Genomic DNA, 17,104 nt, shown 5'->3' on the forward strand with positions numbered 1-17,104 from the left:
GATTGAATGAGCTTATAACTTATTTGAATGGAGTTAGGTTGAGTTCAAATCATGAGACTGACGATGATACGTAACGAGCAATATCTGCTAGTGGTGGGATTGAGCTGTCATACTTGATATCAAAGCTAGACACTAGGCGGTGTGTCAGCATAGACGCTAGTCCCAAAGGAGGTGGATTGTGAGATCTCGTTGATCCCAAAGAGGTGAACTGTGAGATCCCACATCCGTTAGAGAGGGGTATCATAAAGGTGTGGAAACACCTCCTAGTAGACACATTTGAAAATCGTGAAATTGATGGCGAACGTAACGAACTAAAACGAACGATATCTGCTAGCAAGAACTTGGGCAGTTACTCTTCAAACTTATTTAGGTGCTCAAATTCAGATAAAAATAAAAATTTTAAAAATAGTTTAGAATAATCGTTTAGTCTCGGTCAGTTTGATTTTGACCTTATATAAGATAGTTTAGCACCTTCGAAACTAGACGAGTCACCTATGGAATCTTTCTTTTATTCATGATGCATCTATTCTACATAATTGAGGGTAGATAGGAATTGCTCATAGGCTCTCCTGAAATTAATTTGGATTGAATAAAACTCGATCGAATTTATTGTATTTTTTTTAATCATAATTTTGAATAAATTAACTAAATTCAAATATTTTACGATCAGTTGGATTAAATTTATTATTTTATAATGTTTCTCGAGTGGAAAAAAGTTACCTCTCGAACTATTAGGTTGTGTTTAAAAGTGTCTTACTCGACCCAACTCAAAATACTCCATTATCACTCGAGAACCGAACACATGGCATTTTTCTAGCCACCCACTTCTTTTTATTATTTTTTTTTTAAATTTTTTGAGTGATTTAACACATCATTCAAAGCTCAACCAAAGTTTTTTAAAGTTTAATATATGTTTTTTAAAAATAAGATCCACACAGTTCCCTCGTGTTGTGCTGGCTCTACGTGTGCCGACTCAATGGAGCTGACGTGTACCTTTCACGACAACGTGGCATCTTCTATTCCCATTTTTGGCCAAAAATACGACATTTGTTGCCACGTGGGCTCCAGATTTAACAGAATGGCCAATTTCATGATTAGTTTATTCTTTAGACAAAATCACGTGGAAATGGAGAAGGGCAAATCAGCTCATCAAATTAGTAGGGCTGTATGACGTGGATTGGTCATCTTTTTAATTTTTCATTAAATTATTACTCAATTAAAATATTCTCCAATTATTCTTAATAATAATAATAATAATAATTTAAACCTATTATAAGCCGCTCGAATCTCTTGAAAATCCAATTATTGAAAATACCCTTTAATCATTATTTAATAATTATTTCCCTATTAACACATTAATAATTAAAGAAATTATAATAAATTTTATATATATAAAAAAAAAAGATTGATTTCAATTATTCTTCAAAAATATTAAAATATTTTATTTTCAATCTTAAATTATAAATTTTGTTTAAAATGTACCATATAAACATATAAAAATGGATTAATAATAAGATATATAAAAATTAAAAGACATACTTACCTAAATGTCAGTGATATTCTTTGTAAATAACGTCTTTTAATTCTTGAACACTCGTCATTGATAAATAAAATTTTAAATTGAAACCTAGGTTAAAATTAGGAGTTTTTAACTGAGTTAGGGCCGGTTATGTTTGTCCAAGACGTGTTGCCTGTAACAATGTATACGATGTTCTCGTCATACTTGTTTAAAGACATGTTGTCTATAGATGTATGCTCGTTCCAAACCTCTTCTTTCATATGAGTTAGGTCTTTACTATTCTTGCTATGTCAATACGCGACTATATGACTGTTCACACACCACGTCAAAGCCAAAATGCTAAAAAATGTACTATAAATAAATGTGACTAATTTTAGTCCATAGTATTCGAGTTAGAACAAGTGCAACATAATAGCTGTTTCGTTGCTGCAAGAATGCAATTGTCATACTAAACATGTTCGATGAACGGTGACGAGTGAGCCATGGCCGTCTCGGGTCCTTCAACAGGTTTTTAAAAGCTGATTTGATTTTACATCAAGTTTGTAAGAGAGATCATAAAACCCACCATTCTCATCTGAATTCCAAATAATTGAAGCTATGAAATTACACAGCTTATGTAGAAATGTTAGTTTGATTCCCGACAGACAATTGAGGGTAAGGTCCTACTAAGGTTTCTGAAAATTCTGGTTGTTGTCGGTCGATGATGACGACGACAACGACGATGACAGTGCAGCTGAAGAGTAGTTGTTTCTCTCTCGAGGTTTCATTTAGATGATATTATTGATGTGGGTTTCGAGTGATTTGAGGAAAAATTTAAGTTAATTTATCTAAAGTATACTGAATTGATGATGGGGATTGAATAGTTGGGGTCTTGTTGCTCGGTATGTCTCGATTCTAGTATTTTCTCGAAAAAATTAGGTGTGGATATGAGAATTTGAACATTGGTTTCATGAAAATAAATGTCTCGAACGGTTACCTAATTTTTGTTATCTTTTAACCTAATTTGAGAAGGGATAGACGAAAAACCCTAAAAGGGTTGGATAGCTATCTTTCTTTGACCCTAAAAACGTAAGTTTCTTTGTTTGTTGGCACGTTTTAAATTTTACTGTTGTTTAGGGTTTAGGGTTTAGGGTTTAGATACGAAGTAGATTTTAACCGTAACAGTCCAAGCCCACTACTAGTAGATATTGTCCGTTTCAGTTCATTACGTATCGCCATCAACCTCACAGTTATAAAACGTGTCTACTAAGAAGAGATTTCCACACCCTTATAAGGAAATCCAAGCCCACCACTAGTAGATACTATCCGCTTCGGTCCGTTACGTATCACCGTCAGTCTCACAATTTTAAAACGCGTTTACTAGGAAGAGATTTCTACACATTAATAAATAATGTTTCATTTCCCTTTTCAATTGATATGATATATAAGGAAGTTCCAAAACAAGTATTCTTATCCAACACAACTGTCTGCATTAAAGTTACACAAATACTTTTTAGCCTTTGAAGTTTCAAACGTTGCATTAATGTTCTTGACATTTTAAGAAAACGTTTTTTTTTTTTTTTTTTTAATTTGGAATACATCAAATATAATTTATTGACTTTGACTCCATATATTTGGTAATCGAAAAGTTTTGGTTAGGCGTAACACGTGTTGAGTTTTGCTCGTTTTCAAAACGAACCATCAAATCAAAATACGTATTTGAAAATCACTTAAATTCAAGTTAGATTAGAAAATTCTTTGAACCAACTCAAAATTTCGGGTCACTGATTCGAGCAATCTGAATAGAGTTACAAGTCATTACATGTCACTAACATCAATTACAAACATATTATATTTTTAAAATAAGGTATGGTTAGGTTGGGCTGTAACCCTCTTTCCAGGTTGGTTAGACTGACAAAAAAAAAAAAATATAACCTTCAAACTAAACTTATTTTTTCGATTTCCAGCAAATTCAATCCAACCCATTTTGAAAAAACCTAACAAATCCATGGGATAGGTGAGTTAGTTTGAATTGGTCGTTATTGGGTGAACTGTGACATCTCACATCGGTTGGGGAGGAGAACAAAACATTTATTACAAGTGTGTGAAAACCTCTCCCTAATATACGTGTTTTAAAACTGTGAGGTTGACGGCAATACATAATGGCCCAAAACGAACAATATTTGCTAGCGGTGCGCTTGAGCCTTTACAAACGGTATTAGAGCCAGACACCGAGTGGTGTGCTAGAGAGGATGTTGTCCTTCACAAACAATATTTACTAGTAGTGGGCTTGGGATGTTACTGGTATCAAAGTCAGATACCAAATGTTGTGCTAGAAAGGATACTACCCCTACCGACAATATTTACTAGTGGTGGGCTTAGGCTGTTACAAATAGTATCAGAGTCAAACAACGTGCGGTGTGCTCGGAAGGATGCTGCCCTACACAAACAATATTTGTTAGCAGTGGGCTTGGGTTGTTACAAATGGTATTAGACTCAGACACCAAGTGTTGTGCTAGGAAGGATGTTGCCCCTACGGACAATATTTGCTAGTGGTAGGCTTCGGTTGTTACAAATAGTATCAGAGTCTGAGCGGTGTGCTAGGGAGGATGTTACCCAATCCCCCCACTGATAATATTTGCTAGAGATGAACTTGAACTGTTACAAATGGTATCAGAGCCCGACACCGAACAGTGTGTTAAAGGTGGACGCTATCCCCCAAGTGGATAGACTATGAGATCACACCAAACATTTTAAAACCATACAAAATACATAACCGACTTGAGTTGTTACATGAACTCGGATGGATTACTTTTAGATTAAAAGAAATTCTAATCAATATTTATTACCAAATAAGATAAATATTAGACTTCAAAACTCCTTTTGATTAATTGGGGATGAAATTAAGAAAGTTCCAAAATCAAAAGTAAAAAAGAAAGCAAGAGCATGAGCGCTGCCGGCGCCATTTGGCTTCCAACCACGCCTTCCCGCTTGCATGTGCTCCTTATAAAATGACACGTCTCGCCATTTGATACTCAATATCGCCACCACCACTCACTCCCTCACTCACTCACACACACACACAGATCACTGGCCGTAACGCCCATTTTCAACTTCCCTAAAACCCACACTCATTGAAATCCGCGCTCTATTTCATACGTTTCACATCTTTTTACCTGTACTCTGCTTTCGACAAAAACCCCACCATGGGAGAGGTGAGTCTTGTTTCTTTAACCCAACCCACTCATTGCTCTGTTTCAGCGTTCTGTTCTGTTCTGTTCTGAACTTTTTCTGGGTTTGTTCAGGAGGAGAAGAAGAAGCCGGAGGAGAAGAAAATGGCGGAGGAAATCGATGTTAAGAAACCAGCTGCTGATGATTTGAAGGAAAAGAAAGAGGAGAATCAGCCGTCGGAGAAATCGGCGCCGGAGAAGAAGGAGGAGGGAAAAACAGAGGAACCCAATGAAGGGAAGGATGCTAAGGAGCAGGATTCACCACCGCCGCCACCGCCGGAGATTGTTCTCAAAGTTTACATGCATTGTGAAGGCTGTGCTCGGAAAGTCCGCCGCTGTCTCAAAGGCTTTGAAGGTAATTAGCTAGAAACAGAGTAGAAAAACAGAGTAGAAAGTGAATGAACTGTGATTGTGTAATTCCGATGGAATTAATGCTTGGTTTTTAACAGGAGTTGAAGATGTAATCACTGATTGCAAGACCCATAAAGTGATTATAAAAGGGGAAAAGGCAGATCCATTGAAGGTCTTGGACAGAGTACAGAAGAAAAGCCATAGACAAGTGGAGCTTCTATCTCCGATCCCAAAACCGCCGGCGGCGGCGGAGGAACCAAAACCAGAGGATAAAGAAACACCCAAATCTGAAGAGAAAAAAGAAGAGGTACAAATCACAAATCACAAATCACAACCCACAACCCACAAACCTCAAAACCCCTGTTTTTTTCTCTGTTTCTGTAAATTCAAATTCCTTACTCTGTTTTGATTCTGCAACGTGTAGCCACAGGTCGTGACAGTGATATTAAGCGTTCATATGCATTGCGAGGGCTGTGCTCAAGAAATCAAGAAACGGATATTAAGAATGAAAGGTTCCATTTCATTTCCTCCATTAATTTACATTTCCCGATCCGTTTCGAATCTAATTTTTTTCAAAAATGGGTTTCTTCAGGGGTGGATTCAGTGGAGCCAGATCTGAAAGCCTCACAAGTTACAGTAACCGGCGTGTTCGACCCACCAAAGCTTGTGAACTTCGTGCACAGAAGAACCGGAAAACACGCCGTAATAGTGAAAACAGACCCAGAAACGAAAGAGAAAGACGGCGAGGCTAAGGAAGGGAAAGAGGAGAAAGCTAAAGAAGAAGGCGGGAAAGAGAAGAAGGGCGACGGCGGGGACGGAGAGGGGAAAGAAGGAGAGGGCGGGGGAGAGGGGAAAGACGGCGGAGAGGCGGCAGCGGCGACGTCGGAAGAGGCGAAAGTGGTGGAGGTGATAAGAAATGAGTACCAGTATTACGCACAGAGATACGCCATGGAAATGTACGCTTATCCGCCGCAGATTTTCAGCGATGAAAATCCAAATGCGTGCTCTGTTATGTGAATTAAAGGTTGAAGATGATGAGTCACAGTCGATTAGAACTTTATGCGCCACAAAAATTATGGTCTCTACAGGAAAGGCTGTAGAATTTTGCTGGGGATTGTAATTTTTTTTTTTTTTTTTTTTTTAATGGGGATGTAAAATTATGATAATCGAATAATATTTGGAATATAAAATATTAAGAAATCGGACCCGATAAGACTCCGAGTGCTAGCTATAGCTGCAATTCCTGAATCTTAACGAACCATGTAGCACTTTTTTACTGATCGATTCATGACTAAGATAGTTGCATATGAGATCGTGCACTGGTTTTATAACTACATTCTTCAAATTCTCGTGATTTAAGTCAAATCTTGAGTTGGATTGAGGGGTGGAATTTTTAGACTGATAAAATTTTTTGAGTTGGTTGAATTGTTGACTCGAATAACCTATAAGTTTACAATTCAACTTAGTTTAGTAGTTGTATTGGGTAGTTCTTTGTTGAACGCTAGTAGATATTGTCTGTTTTGACTTGTTAAGTACTATTGTCAGTTCACTTCGGTTCATTATGTATTACGGTCAGTCTCATAGTTTTAAAACACATATGCTTGTAAAATATTTCCACACCCTTCTGAAAAATGTTTCGTTTCTCTCTCCAACAAATGAGTGATCTCAAATACATTCTCAATTCAACCTAGTCTAAAGCAAACTTAAATTGTCAAACATTGTAACAGTCCAAGGTCATCACTAGCAAATATTGTCCACTTTTGCTTCTTATGTATCGTCGTCAGTTCTCTTTGACCCATTATGTATTGTCGTTAGTCTCGCGATTTTAAAACGCATGTTCTCCACACTCATATAAGGAATGTTTCGTTCCTTTCTCCAACCAAGGTAAAATCTCACAAACATTTACAAGTCGCGTTATTATCTGTTCTAAACGTTCAATATTCATAATTTTTTATAACAACCCTAAAAAGCAAGGAACGAGGGAGTTGAGTGTTGAATTTACTCGATCAAAAAAAATGTAACCCATAAACTAAATTGAATATTCAATTTTTAGATTATTCGAATTTTTCTCTTTAATTTTTTACATCTTTGAAAATAAAATAAAATAAAATTAATAACTTATAAGTAAAAAAAAAAAAAAAAAAAAGAATTAAAATAAATAAATTAGTACCCAGAAGGGTTTAGGCACATGTAGCTGCTTTGCTTTTTGGTGGGCTGTGCCAACCGACAACGGTACAATTAATTCAAATACTTAATAATAATTTTATTTAAATTATTTTTATTTTATTTTTATTTTTATTTAAGATTCCATCCTCACATGCTGGTTTCCATTGTAACAGCTTCTTTCTTTTGGTTTAAATGAAGGATTTCTTTATCCATCTTTGGAACTTGTTTTGTCTCGTGTCCAAACAAAACCTTATGTACCTTTTTCTTTTTATTTATTTTTTAATTCAAATATTTAAATCAATTTTAAACCTAAACATTCTTTTATTATTATTATTATTGTTTTCCCATCATTGATTCAAACCGTACACTTTTTGACAGTTTTGAATCTTAATTTTATTCACCTAAACAACCATACTTCCCTTTTTAAATAATAAATCTCTTTCTATTTTTAATAATTATATATATCAAATTGGAGTAATTATTCATATCGGGTTTTTTTTTTTTTTTCCAAATTAAAGTTCGTGGGTAGGTTTCAATCATGTTCCTATAGTTCGGAAAGTATCGTTTTAATCTTTAGATTCTAAAATTGTTGCTTTTCAGTTAAAACGATCCATACCCTTGATTCGATGGGTCTGTCAAATTTGAGAGATATAAAGAAATGTCGAATTTAAATTCTGAATCATGGGTATGGATAGAGTAGAATGAAGCATTATAAGGGTGTGGAAACTTCTCCTATCATTTTAAAACCGTGAGGCTAATGACGATATACAATGGGTCAAAATGAACAATATATGCTAGTGATAGACTTGGGCTATTATACTATTACTACAGACCATCACAAGTTATTTTAGCATGATTTGTCCTCACTCCCGTGATTTAAATCTATAATCTTTTCGTGAGTAACGAATGTGGAAGTTAAGTATGATGGAGCTTAATTTAATGATACACTAAATAATAATAATAATGTAAAAATGTTTGACTAGTCAAACATTTAATTCGAGTATAAGAAAAGTTTTTCCAAATTAGGGGTAGTATGACGTGGCCAAGACGTGGATCCCAAATCTTATTTAGTTTAAAAGAAGATCCTGAAACCTGATCCCAGATCCATGCTACAGTGACTGGCCTGTCACCTTTCTCTTCTGTGACGCCCAATGCAAATATTCCACCCCATCATTACATCACAGGCACTCTGACTCACTCCCTCACCCGCACCACCACCCACCTTGCGCACGCAACGATGCTACATTCTGTACTTAACCCGCCGGGGTTGGCGCCGACGACGGCGCCGCCAACGGCGGTGAGAGTTTGGGTAGTATGGTAATTCCATGTAAAAAATGGCTTGGTTAATCTCTATTAATAAAAATACTCTCAAACTTACTATTTATCTTAAAAAAATATTCATAAACCTTAATTTTTTTTTTAATAATTAATATTTTGTTTGGAAATTATTCTTAAACATTTTAAATTTTTTTAAAAATATTTTAAACTTTTTTTTTTAAAAAAACAAAATTAAAATATCCTTATGGCCCATAACACTTGAAAAAAACTCATAAAATTGAAAAAGTATTAAAAACATTAAAGATAATTAAAGTGTTGAATTTTCGTCCCGTAATCATTTTTAATTTTTTATAAAGCTAAAAAAAATATTAATGTTATTTTTAAAATTTCATGGATATTTTTAATATTTCGTAATTGTAAGAATATTTTATAAATACTATTGAAAATTCAAGGATATTTTAAAATACTAACGATCTCTATCTGAAATAACGATATATTTAATTTTTTTTTAAATTTAAGTGTATTATTTAAATTTTGAAAAGTGGAAAGTTTAAAAATATTCTCATATATATATATATAACCCACGTGACCACCTCTCTTTTTTAAGTTAAAAAAATATCCATTTTTTTAATAAAAAAATAAATATTCTTTTTCTCTTTTTGTTTATGGTATAAATAACATGCCTGTCCTTAGCAGTTTGCACGCACCGACTCGCAACGGCGGCTTAAAAATTTATAATATTTATTTATTTATTTATTTTATTTGCTAATTTTGGAATTAATTATAATTTTATAACTTTTTAATGATAAGACATAACAACAAAATATAATTGATTAATTATAGTTTTTTTTTTTATATGATTTAGTTCGAATAATAATTTTGTTAAATAATGTAAATTTATAAATATATACCCAATTCAATATTCTATTTGTACTTATATATATATAATAAGAAAATTTTACATTATTGGAGTTTTTTTTTTAAGCTCATGAGTTACTTTTTGACTACAAAAGGAAAAAAGGAAATAAAAAGGAACCGTTGCACTAAAGACTCACGTGGTTTATTATTGTTCACTTTGACTTGTTATGTATCGCCGTCAGTTTCACAATTTTAAAACACGTCTATTAGGGAGAGTTTTCCACACCCTTATAAGAAATGTTTTGTTCCCCTCTCCAATCGATGGACATTGGGCGGTGTGACAGCGAGAACACTGGACACCAAAGGGTGGATTGTGAGATCCCACGTCGGTTGGAGAGAGGGAAACAAACATTTCTTGTAAGGGTGTGGAACCTCTCTGTAATAGACACGTTTTAAAACAGTGAGGGTGACGACGACATGTAACGAGCCAAAATGCCTTCTTAAATCATGGAAGGGCATTGAGGGACTTGTGTTTGTGTTCAAATAAAGAATTGAAGAACTTTAGCATTGATTATATAACATAACATGCATGAGAATAATAATAATAATAATAATAATAATAATAATAATGCATATAAAGGTGAGTAGTCAATGATTGATGGACCATTGTGTTCTTTAAGGTAAGGTTTTGAACAAGAATGACAGAAGAGCATTGCCTTTAAACCCAAGAATTAATTATACCTTAATTAACACATTAACTTAAGTTTCAATTCCTTTCATTAATCCACTTTTGACCAACCCTAGTGTGTTTGGTTGAGTGCTAGGGATGCTCCAAATTCGTCAATTTCCCGTTAAATTATAAGTTTAGTCAGTTTAAGTGTTAGAGTTTTGTCTAATCGAGATAGGAGTGTTCACAGGTTAGGTTGGGTCCGATTGCTGCATTTTTTCGACCTAACCCAAGTGCCTAAGTTGTGAGATAGGAGTGTTCACAGGTTAGGTTGGGTCCGGTTGCTGCATTTTTTCGACCTAACCCAAGTGCCTAAGTTGTAAAATTTTCAATCCAGACAATCATTATTAAATAATAAACCAGACCGAACTCAAACGGACCATAATCTTTTATGAGTTGGGTTAGTTTGAGTTATTCAAGTGATTTATTTATTTTTTCGTTTTAATAAAAGTAAAATGTTAATTTATGAAACGTTAGTATATATTTTAAAAAATTACCATTCAAATAATTTAAATTATTCTTAAGAGTAGCTCGATAATAAATGAAATTAAATAAATATACGTATAAATAATTTATTTTAAAATTAACAAAGATTTGAATATTTCCAATATAATAATAAATAAATAAATAAATAAAATTCTAGGAAAGGGCATTGCTGATTGGGCCGCAATGATATTGCGAAGTTGTTGAGTGTTGGGCCAAGCCCAGCACAATCTTTCAAATATGTCGGGTTCAGGCCCAAACTAAGAAGAAAAGTCCACTAAATAAGAACAAATGAGGTTTTACGAAAATATCAATTTTTAAAAATAAAGTAAATAATATTATCATGATTATTTTAAAATAAATGAAACTATACTAACTTATTAAATTAAATAATATTTTTTTAAAAAAAATTGTGATTTTTTACTTCAAATTGAAAATTGTATTAATGGGTGAAATTTAAGAAAATTATTGTTTTATTTTTTAAAATCTTATCCTTTTTATTTTAATTTATATACTAATTTTTTTTCAAGTATTTAAATCTGAATAATTAAATAATAATAAAAAGCTTAAATCATTAAATGAAATTAAAAAAATATTTAGTTAGTGCGTTTTATTTAACTAATATATATATATATATATATATATATATATATATATATATATATATATATATATATATATATTTGTTTGTGGGAACGTGGAAATCATAGCTTTACTAAAAGCAAATTTTGAATTTGTGTGTTTTAAAAAAGAGAAGCTTTTTTAAATATCTTTGTTTCTTAATCTTTTTTTGTTTTTCTTTTTAAAAATGAATCAATAATAATTTAAAATTGAGTAAGAAAATTGAATGATTTTTTATTTTGTATCGAAAAATTATTAATTATAATTTGTTTAGGTCCTGTTTGACATATTGACATGACATAAATAAGTCAATCAGTCTGATTTTATCTCTATTTGTTCCATTTGGACAGTATGTCCTAGACAAATATGTTTGGTAAACCCTAAACCCTAAACATCAGACATACAACCACAACTAACATGTTTTGGATAAGATTGATCATGACATCAGCATGGATCTTCATGCTTAGTCAACTAGCTCAATTAGTTAAAACATATAATATTGACCTAGAGGTTAGATGATTCAACCAGAGTCGTTTTATTTAGGTTAAATGATAAGCTTAATTGTTCGTGTTAAAGGAAACCTACTAATGGCCTTTTCAAGAGGTCGGTGTAACCACCCATTCTCAAACTGAAGAAACCCAATTTATTGGAGGTCAGCTTCAGTCTCTATTTGCTAACACGAGCCGATAATCACCCCTACTATTATTATGAAAACCAACTCCCACAAACTAATAACACCCAATATTTTGGTTCGTGGGACAATCTTTGCATCTCGAGCATAATAAAGAAGACATGTTTTTTTGGAAAGGAAAGAACATAACTTTATATCTTGTCTCTCTTTGTATAAATATATATAAAGCTTCCCTCTTTCTTAATTGGTGGATCACTTAAATATGCATATGAACATTCCATTTATAAAGTTGAATTTGATATGTAAAGCTTTACCTCCAACTTGGATGGAAACCCTTGTAATCAAATGGTGGAAAGATGAAAAGAGTAGTAAGCCATATGGGTCACTTTCTTTTTTAATTTTTTTACGTAATACTTACGCAGATACGCATACTTTTAATATTTTAAAGTGTTCTGACAAATGGGTTTTTGTCACTTCGTAATGGCTCGTTTCGGTGATTCGAATTGAGATTTGGAACTCATATTCGACACTTAATGGCTCCGGTATTCCTGTACCTCCCCTACGACATAGTTACGTTTCCTACCTGTCATGAAGTGCTTTTGAGCGTGAATACTATCCCTACAAACTAACACGAGCCATTTTAGCATGTTTTGTTCTCACCAACATGTTTCTTAGGAAAAAAAAACAAATTTAGGAGGTCACCTAAGATAGTGAACTTGAGTCACCGAAAATGAAAGTAAACCTTGTTGGTACAAGTAGTAACTTTTAGTTCTTTTAAGTCTTTCTTAACCATCGTAATCCTAAGATCACTCTCGTTTGGATGTAGTTTTTGTTCATTTATATATCCCTCGTTTGCTCAAGTCACGTGTGCACTGTAATGTTTAGTTCTTAAAAAAATTCAAGGGGCTTGACTATTTGACTATAGTCGAGCCCTAGTTGCATCTTCCTCATACATCAACACGCAACACTAGGAGGAAACACTACCATTGTCACCATCGCGCCTAGTCTCTCTTCTTCTTCCTTCCTTTTTCCCCAAGTCATCGTGAGCCCCTTGCACAAAACATTCTCATACGACACACCAACAACTTTGAACCTCGGTCAACATCGCTCCTCATGCCTCGACGTCGCACCACCTTTACCACTCCACTAACTATAGACCAAACTCAAGTCAAGGAACACTGTTTAGCTCCTCGAGCACACATTCAAAGTACAACAACCAAGACACCAAACTAGAGGTTCGAAGGATACCTCGAACATATCATTTATCATTCTTTCATTCCTTTTTTAAATGACAAAACCATCGAATTTAAGTAACGACCATTACTTTAACAACTACCTCCAATTTCCATTACTTATAGTTTAGGGAAGAAAAAAGTTGCTTTCAAATATCTTTTTTAAAAAAATTAGGTAAAGTGGGACGCATGCTTGTGATTTATTTAATTAATCATACTTAGAGATAATCACTAATCACTAATCACTAATCACTTTGCTCAAATTCTTCATAAATTTGATGGTATCTCCAAATTTTTCTCCATGATATGGAAGCCTTAAGCTCCAAAATCCCATTAACAATGGCTCTTACAAACATCAAAACAAGACCTTCAATGATTACGAACATCCTCTGTTATCTCGCTGCTCTGTTTTTCATCCTCTTATGGGTCCTTCCATTATCCAATTACTCAATAAATTTCCCCACACCCACTTCCGTTTTCATCATCGGAAATCTGATCGTCGTCGTTCTCATCGGAGAATCCAAAGTTTTTTCTTCAAAAAGTTCGGATCTTTTTGCTGATAATCTCTGTTTTTATGATGGAACTTTGATTGTCGGAGGAGATGAAAACAGGGATTTGAAGATTTGTCATGATCATGATGAATGGGAGATGGGTTTGGAGAATTGTGAGGATTTGAGTAAAAGAGCCGATGATTTCATTGCTAGAGTGAATATGCAGAGAGAAATTGAAGCTACGATACTCTGTTTTTGTTGTGAATTGAAGACGACGAAGAACAAATATAGAAAGAAAGGTTTTAAATCTTTGGCGAATCGTGTCAATGGCTGAAAATGTTACAGAAACAGGGGAATTTGAATATGAACAGAACGTGTGTAGCTCATGCTGTTTGGAAAATGCCACGATGCTCTGTTTTTCTTGTAAAAAACAAAAATTCCAATTATAAAATGATCTGAAATGAATGATCTTGTTTTGTTTTCTTTTGTTTGTTATCTCTGTTTCTAGTCCTTTAGAATGGAGCTGATTCAGAGCTTCTTGAATTTAGTAGCTCCGCCGTTCACCGTCGTCTCTCTCGGCCTATTACTGCCGCTTTACGTGGTTTTCAAGTACTTCTTCTCATTGGTTAGAGGTTTGTTTAGCGAAGATGTCACCGGGAAAGTCGTTCTGATCACCGGAGCTTCCTCCGGCATCGGTGAGGTAGTTAACAGAGAAGAATCTAACAGGTTTGGATATTAATGGTTTCTGATTTGGTGTTTAAATGGCAGAATTTGGCATATGAGTATGCCAAGAGAGGAGCTCAATTAGCGCTTGTAGCTAGACGAGAGAGATCACTTGAGGAAGCTGCTGAAGCAGCTCGCTATTATGGCTCCCCTGAGGTTATCACCATTGCAGGAGATGTCTCCGAGCTGTCGGACTGTCGGCGAATCATCGACGACACGATGAATCATTTCGGAAGATGTAAGCTTGAATCAGAAGAAGAAATTCAAATCGGTTGGATTGGATTGTTTATGATGAATTCTGTAATGGATGCAGTGGATCATTTGGTGAACAATGCCGGCATTGTCAACATGACTCTGTTTGAAGAAATCAATGATATCACTTCCTTCAAACAAATAATGGTAAAAATGGCTTAAATTTGGTAAGAACACCATGAATTTGAGCTGAATTTGGCCTTGGATTTTGCAGGAAACGAACTATTGGGGGTCTGTTTATATGACTTGGCTATCAATTCCGTATTTGAAGAACAGGAGAGGGAAGATCATAGTGGTTTCATCGGCGGCGGCGTGGTTGCCGTCACCCAGAATGAGCATTTACAATGCAAGATTGAGTTTTTACTTAAAACCCATGTGGGATTATGTGTTTTCATTGAGTTATTTGATTTGGGCTTTTTTTTTTTCAGGCGAGCAAGGCGGCGCTGAGGAGTTTTTTTGAGACGTTGAGAGTGGAAATGTCGCCGGAGATTGGGATCACCGTCGTGACGCCCGGCTTTGTTGAGTCGGAGATAACTCAGGGGAAGGCGTTGTATTCTCACGGGAGAATGGAAGTTCATCAGGACGTTAGAGATGTAAAGAATTCCTCTGTTTTTTTTTTCTTGGATTTTAACGCCGATCATTATGATCATTAATGGTGGCAGGCTCTGGTGGGGGCGATTCCGGTAGATACGGCGGCGGCCTGCGCTAAGGCAATCGTGAGGAGCGCCTGCCGGGGTGATCGGTACTTGACGGAGCCGTCGTGGTACAACGCTGCGTATTACTTAAAGGCGTTTTGCCCGGAGGTGGTGGAGTGGTGCTACCGTATATTGGTGTATACAACGCCGGGAACCTCCGCCGCGGAGGCGCTCAATAAACAGATTCTGGATCTCACCGGAGCCAAGACGGCCATGTATCCTCCTTCCATTCACTCCGTCAAGATCAACGACGACTAATTTAAAATCTCTGGCCGTTAAACCTCTGTTTTTCTGCAGCTTACTTGCCAGTTCCTCTGTAGCTACGAATGATTATGAGGCCTTTAAAGTCTTTAAATCTTTGTAATTTACGTAATTAAAGCTTTAGTTTTGTTTAATGAGCTTAAGTTGGAAGCGTTTGAAGAGTGCTCTGTTTTTTTGACACCTTCCGGTGACCGCCGATTAGTGTTCTTCCTCGCCGGAAAACTTCGCCGTTTCTGTAAAACGACAAATCGAACGCTCGCTTTCTGTATGACCAGCTGTGGGATAGCTATGGAATGGAGACACGCACGTAACGATCATAGATGAATCGTGTCAATGGCGATATGGGGTCGTGGAAGAGAAGTTCTGAAAACAGAGACGATAAGGATATCATTGTCGTCTTGCCAAGTTTAGGACAAATTGAAGAACAGAGGGATAATTGTTACTGTATTTGTAAATATGAATCAATCCTATTAGGTTGGTACCGATGGAGATGACGGAGGTGTAAGGCGGTGGTGTGGGAGAATGTCGGGGACATAGGTATGTGATGTACGGTTGTGGATGTAATATAAGGCTTCGAGTCCAATTGTGAGATCCCACAATCCCACAATGGGTAGAGAGGATAATGAAATACCCTTTATAACCGTGTGAAAATCTTTTGCCCAACTGACACGTTTTAAAATATTGATGGGATGTTCGAAAACGAAAGCCCAAAAAAGACAATATCTGTTACCAGTTGGCATAGGCCGTTGCACCAATATTCAAATCACTATATCTCCGCTCTTTGAATCGAATGTGAAGATCTTCCCTCATTTGGCTGGAAATCATTACTCTGAATTTTTCGGTGCTCTAACAACATTACCTACTTGTCTTGATTTTTTTTTTTTTTTTTTTTTTTTTTTTTTTTTTTTTTTTTTTTTTGTCGAGGGTGGTTGTATTGGATATTGACTATATCGGCCACTAGAGCTTCTGAATTTGACACCTTCATCCCGGGCCTTGATTTTAGTGATCACTCTGTCGAACTTGAGGCTGTTTTTTTTTAATCAAAAGCAACCGATGTTAAAATAAGTTTAAATATATCTATTTAAGTTTATAACAAATGTGAGATTCCACAAGCAAACAAAACATTTTTTTTATAAAGGTGGGGAAACCTATCTGATAGAAGCATTTTAAAATCGTGAGGCTCACGTCGATACGTAATAAGTAAATACGGACAATATCTATTAGCGGAGCGATGCACTTGAGCTGTTACAATGGTACAAAGCTAGACAGGTTATGTGCCAACGAGAATAATTTCTTATGAAAGTATGAAAACTTCACTTCTTTAAAACTGTGAAACAATACGTCATTAGGCAAAATTTCTTCCTAGCATTCTTTACAAGAGTGTGTAAATCTCACCTTTCTAAACCCATGAGACGGGCAATGACGATACGGAACGGGTTAAAATGGACAGTATCTGTTAGCTGGAGTTGGAGTGTTACTTGGGTTTAAATCATAGCATACGTGTTGATTATTTTGCATGCAATTGTGCTACGTGATATCACATTGTTTGGTCTCCATTTGATTTAAACCCCACCTCTTTGCCACTCCATTTCACTGAAATCCCACAA

At 35.1% G+C, this 17,104-nt stretch overlaps 2 protein-coding genes across 3 annotated transcripts; both read left to right on the forward strand.

The window, feature by feature from the left end:
* Positions 1 to 4,471: 4,471 nt before the first annotated feature.
* On the forward strand, positions 4,472 to 6,269 carry LOC111490146 (heavy metal-associated isoprenylated plant protein 7-like). The gene is made up of 5 exons (XM_023138654.1): positions 4,472 to 4,713; positions 4,804 to 5,083; positions 5,178 to 5,386; positions 5,504 to 5,591; positions 5,672 to 6,269. Exons 1-5 carry the CDS (start codon positions 4,705 to 4,707, stop codon positions 6,094 to 6,096), a joined length of 1,011 nt encoding a protein of 336 aa, XP_022994422.1. The 5' UTR covers positions 4,472 to 4,704; the 3' UTR covers positions 6,097 to 6,269.
* Positions 6,270 to 14,062: 7,793 nt separating this feature from the next.
* LOC111490135 (11-beta-hydroxysteroid dehydrogenase 1B-like) lies at positions 14,063 to 15,631 on the forward strand. 2 transcript variants are annotated; one of them, XM_023138642.1, is made up of 6 exons: positions 14,063 to 14,266; positions 14,335 to 14,527; positions 14,603 to 14,688; positions 14,756 to 14,887; positions 14,970 to 15,134; positions 15,204 to 15,631. In XM_023138642.1, exons 1-6 carry the CDS (start codon positions 14,084 to 14,086, stop codon positions 15,492 to 15,494), a joined length of 1,050 nt encoding a protein of 349 aa, XP_022994410.1. In that variant the 5' UTR covers positions 14,063 to 14,083; the 3' UTR covers positions 15,495 to 15,631. The 2 variants fall into 2 exon arrangements, with proteins under 2 accessions (XP_022994410.1, XP_022994408.1); XM_023138640.1 differs by having other exon boundaries at positions 14,335 to 14,688.
* The last annotated feature ends 1,473 nt before the right edge of the window (positions 15,632 to 17,104 follow it).

The sequence above is a fragment of the Cucurbita maxima genome, unplaced genomic scaffold (genome assembly GCF_002738345.1).
Source record: "Cucurbita maxima cultivar Rimu unplaced genomic scaffold, Cmax_1.0 Cma_Scf00015, whole genome shotgun sequence".
Lineage (NCBI taxonomy): Eukaryota > Viridiplantae > Streptophyta > Magnoliopsida > Cucurbitales > Cucurbitaceae > Cucurbita > Cucurbita maxima.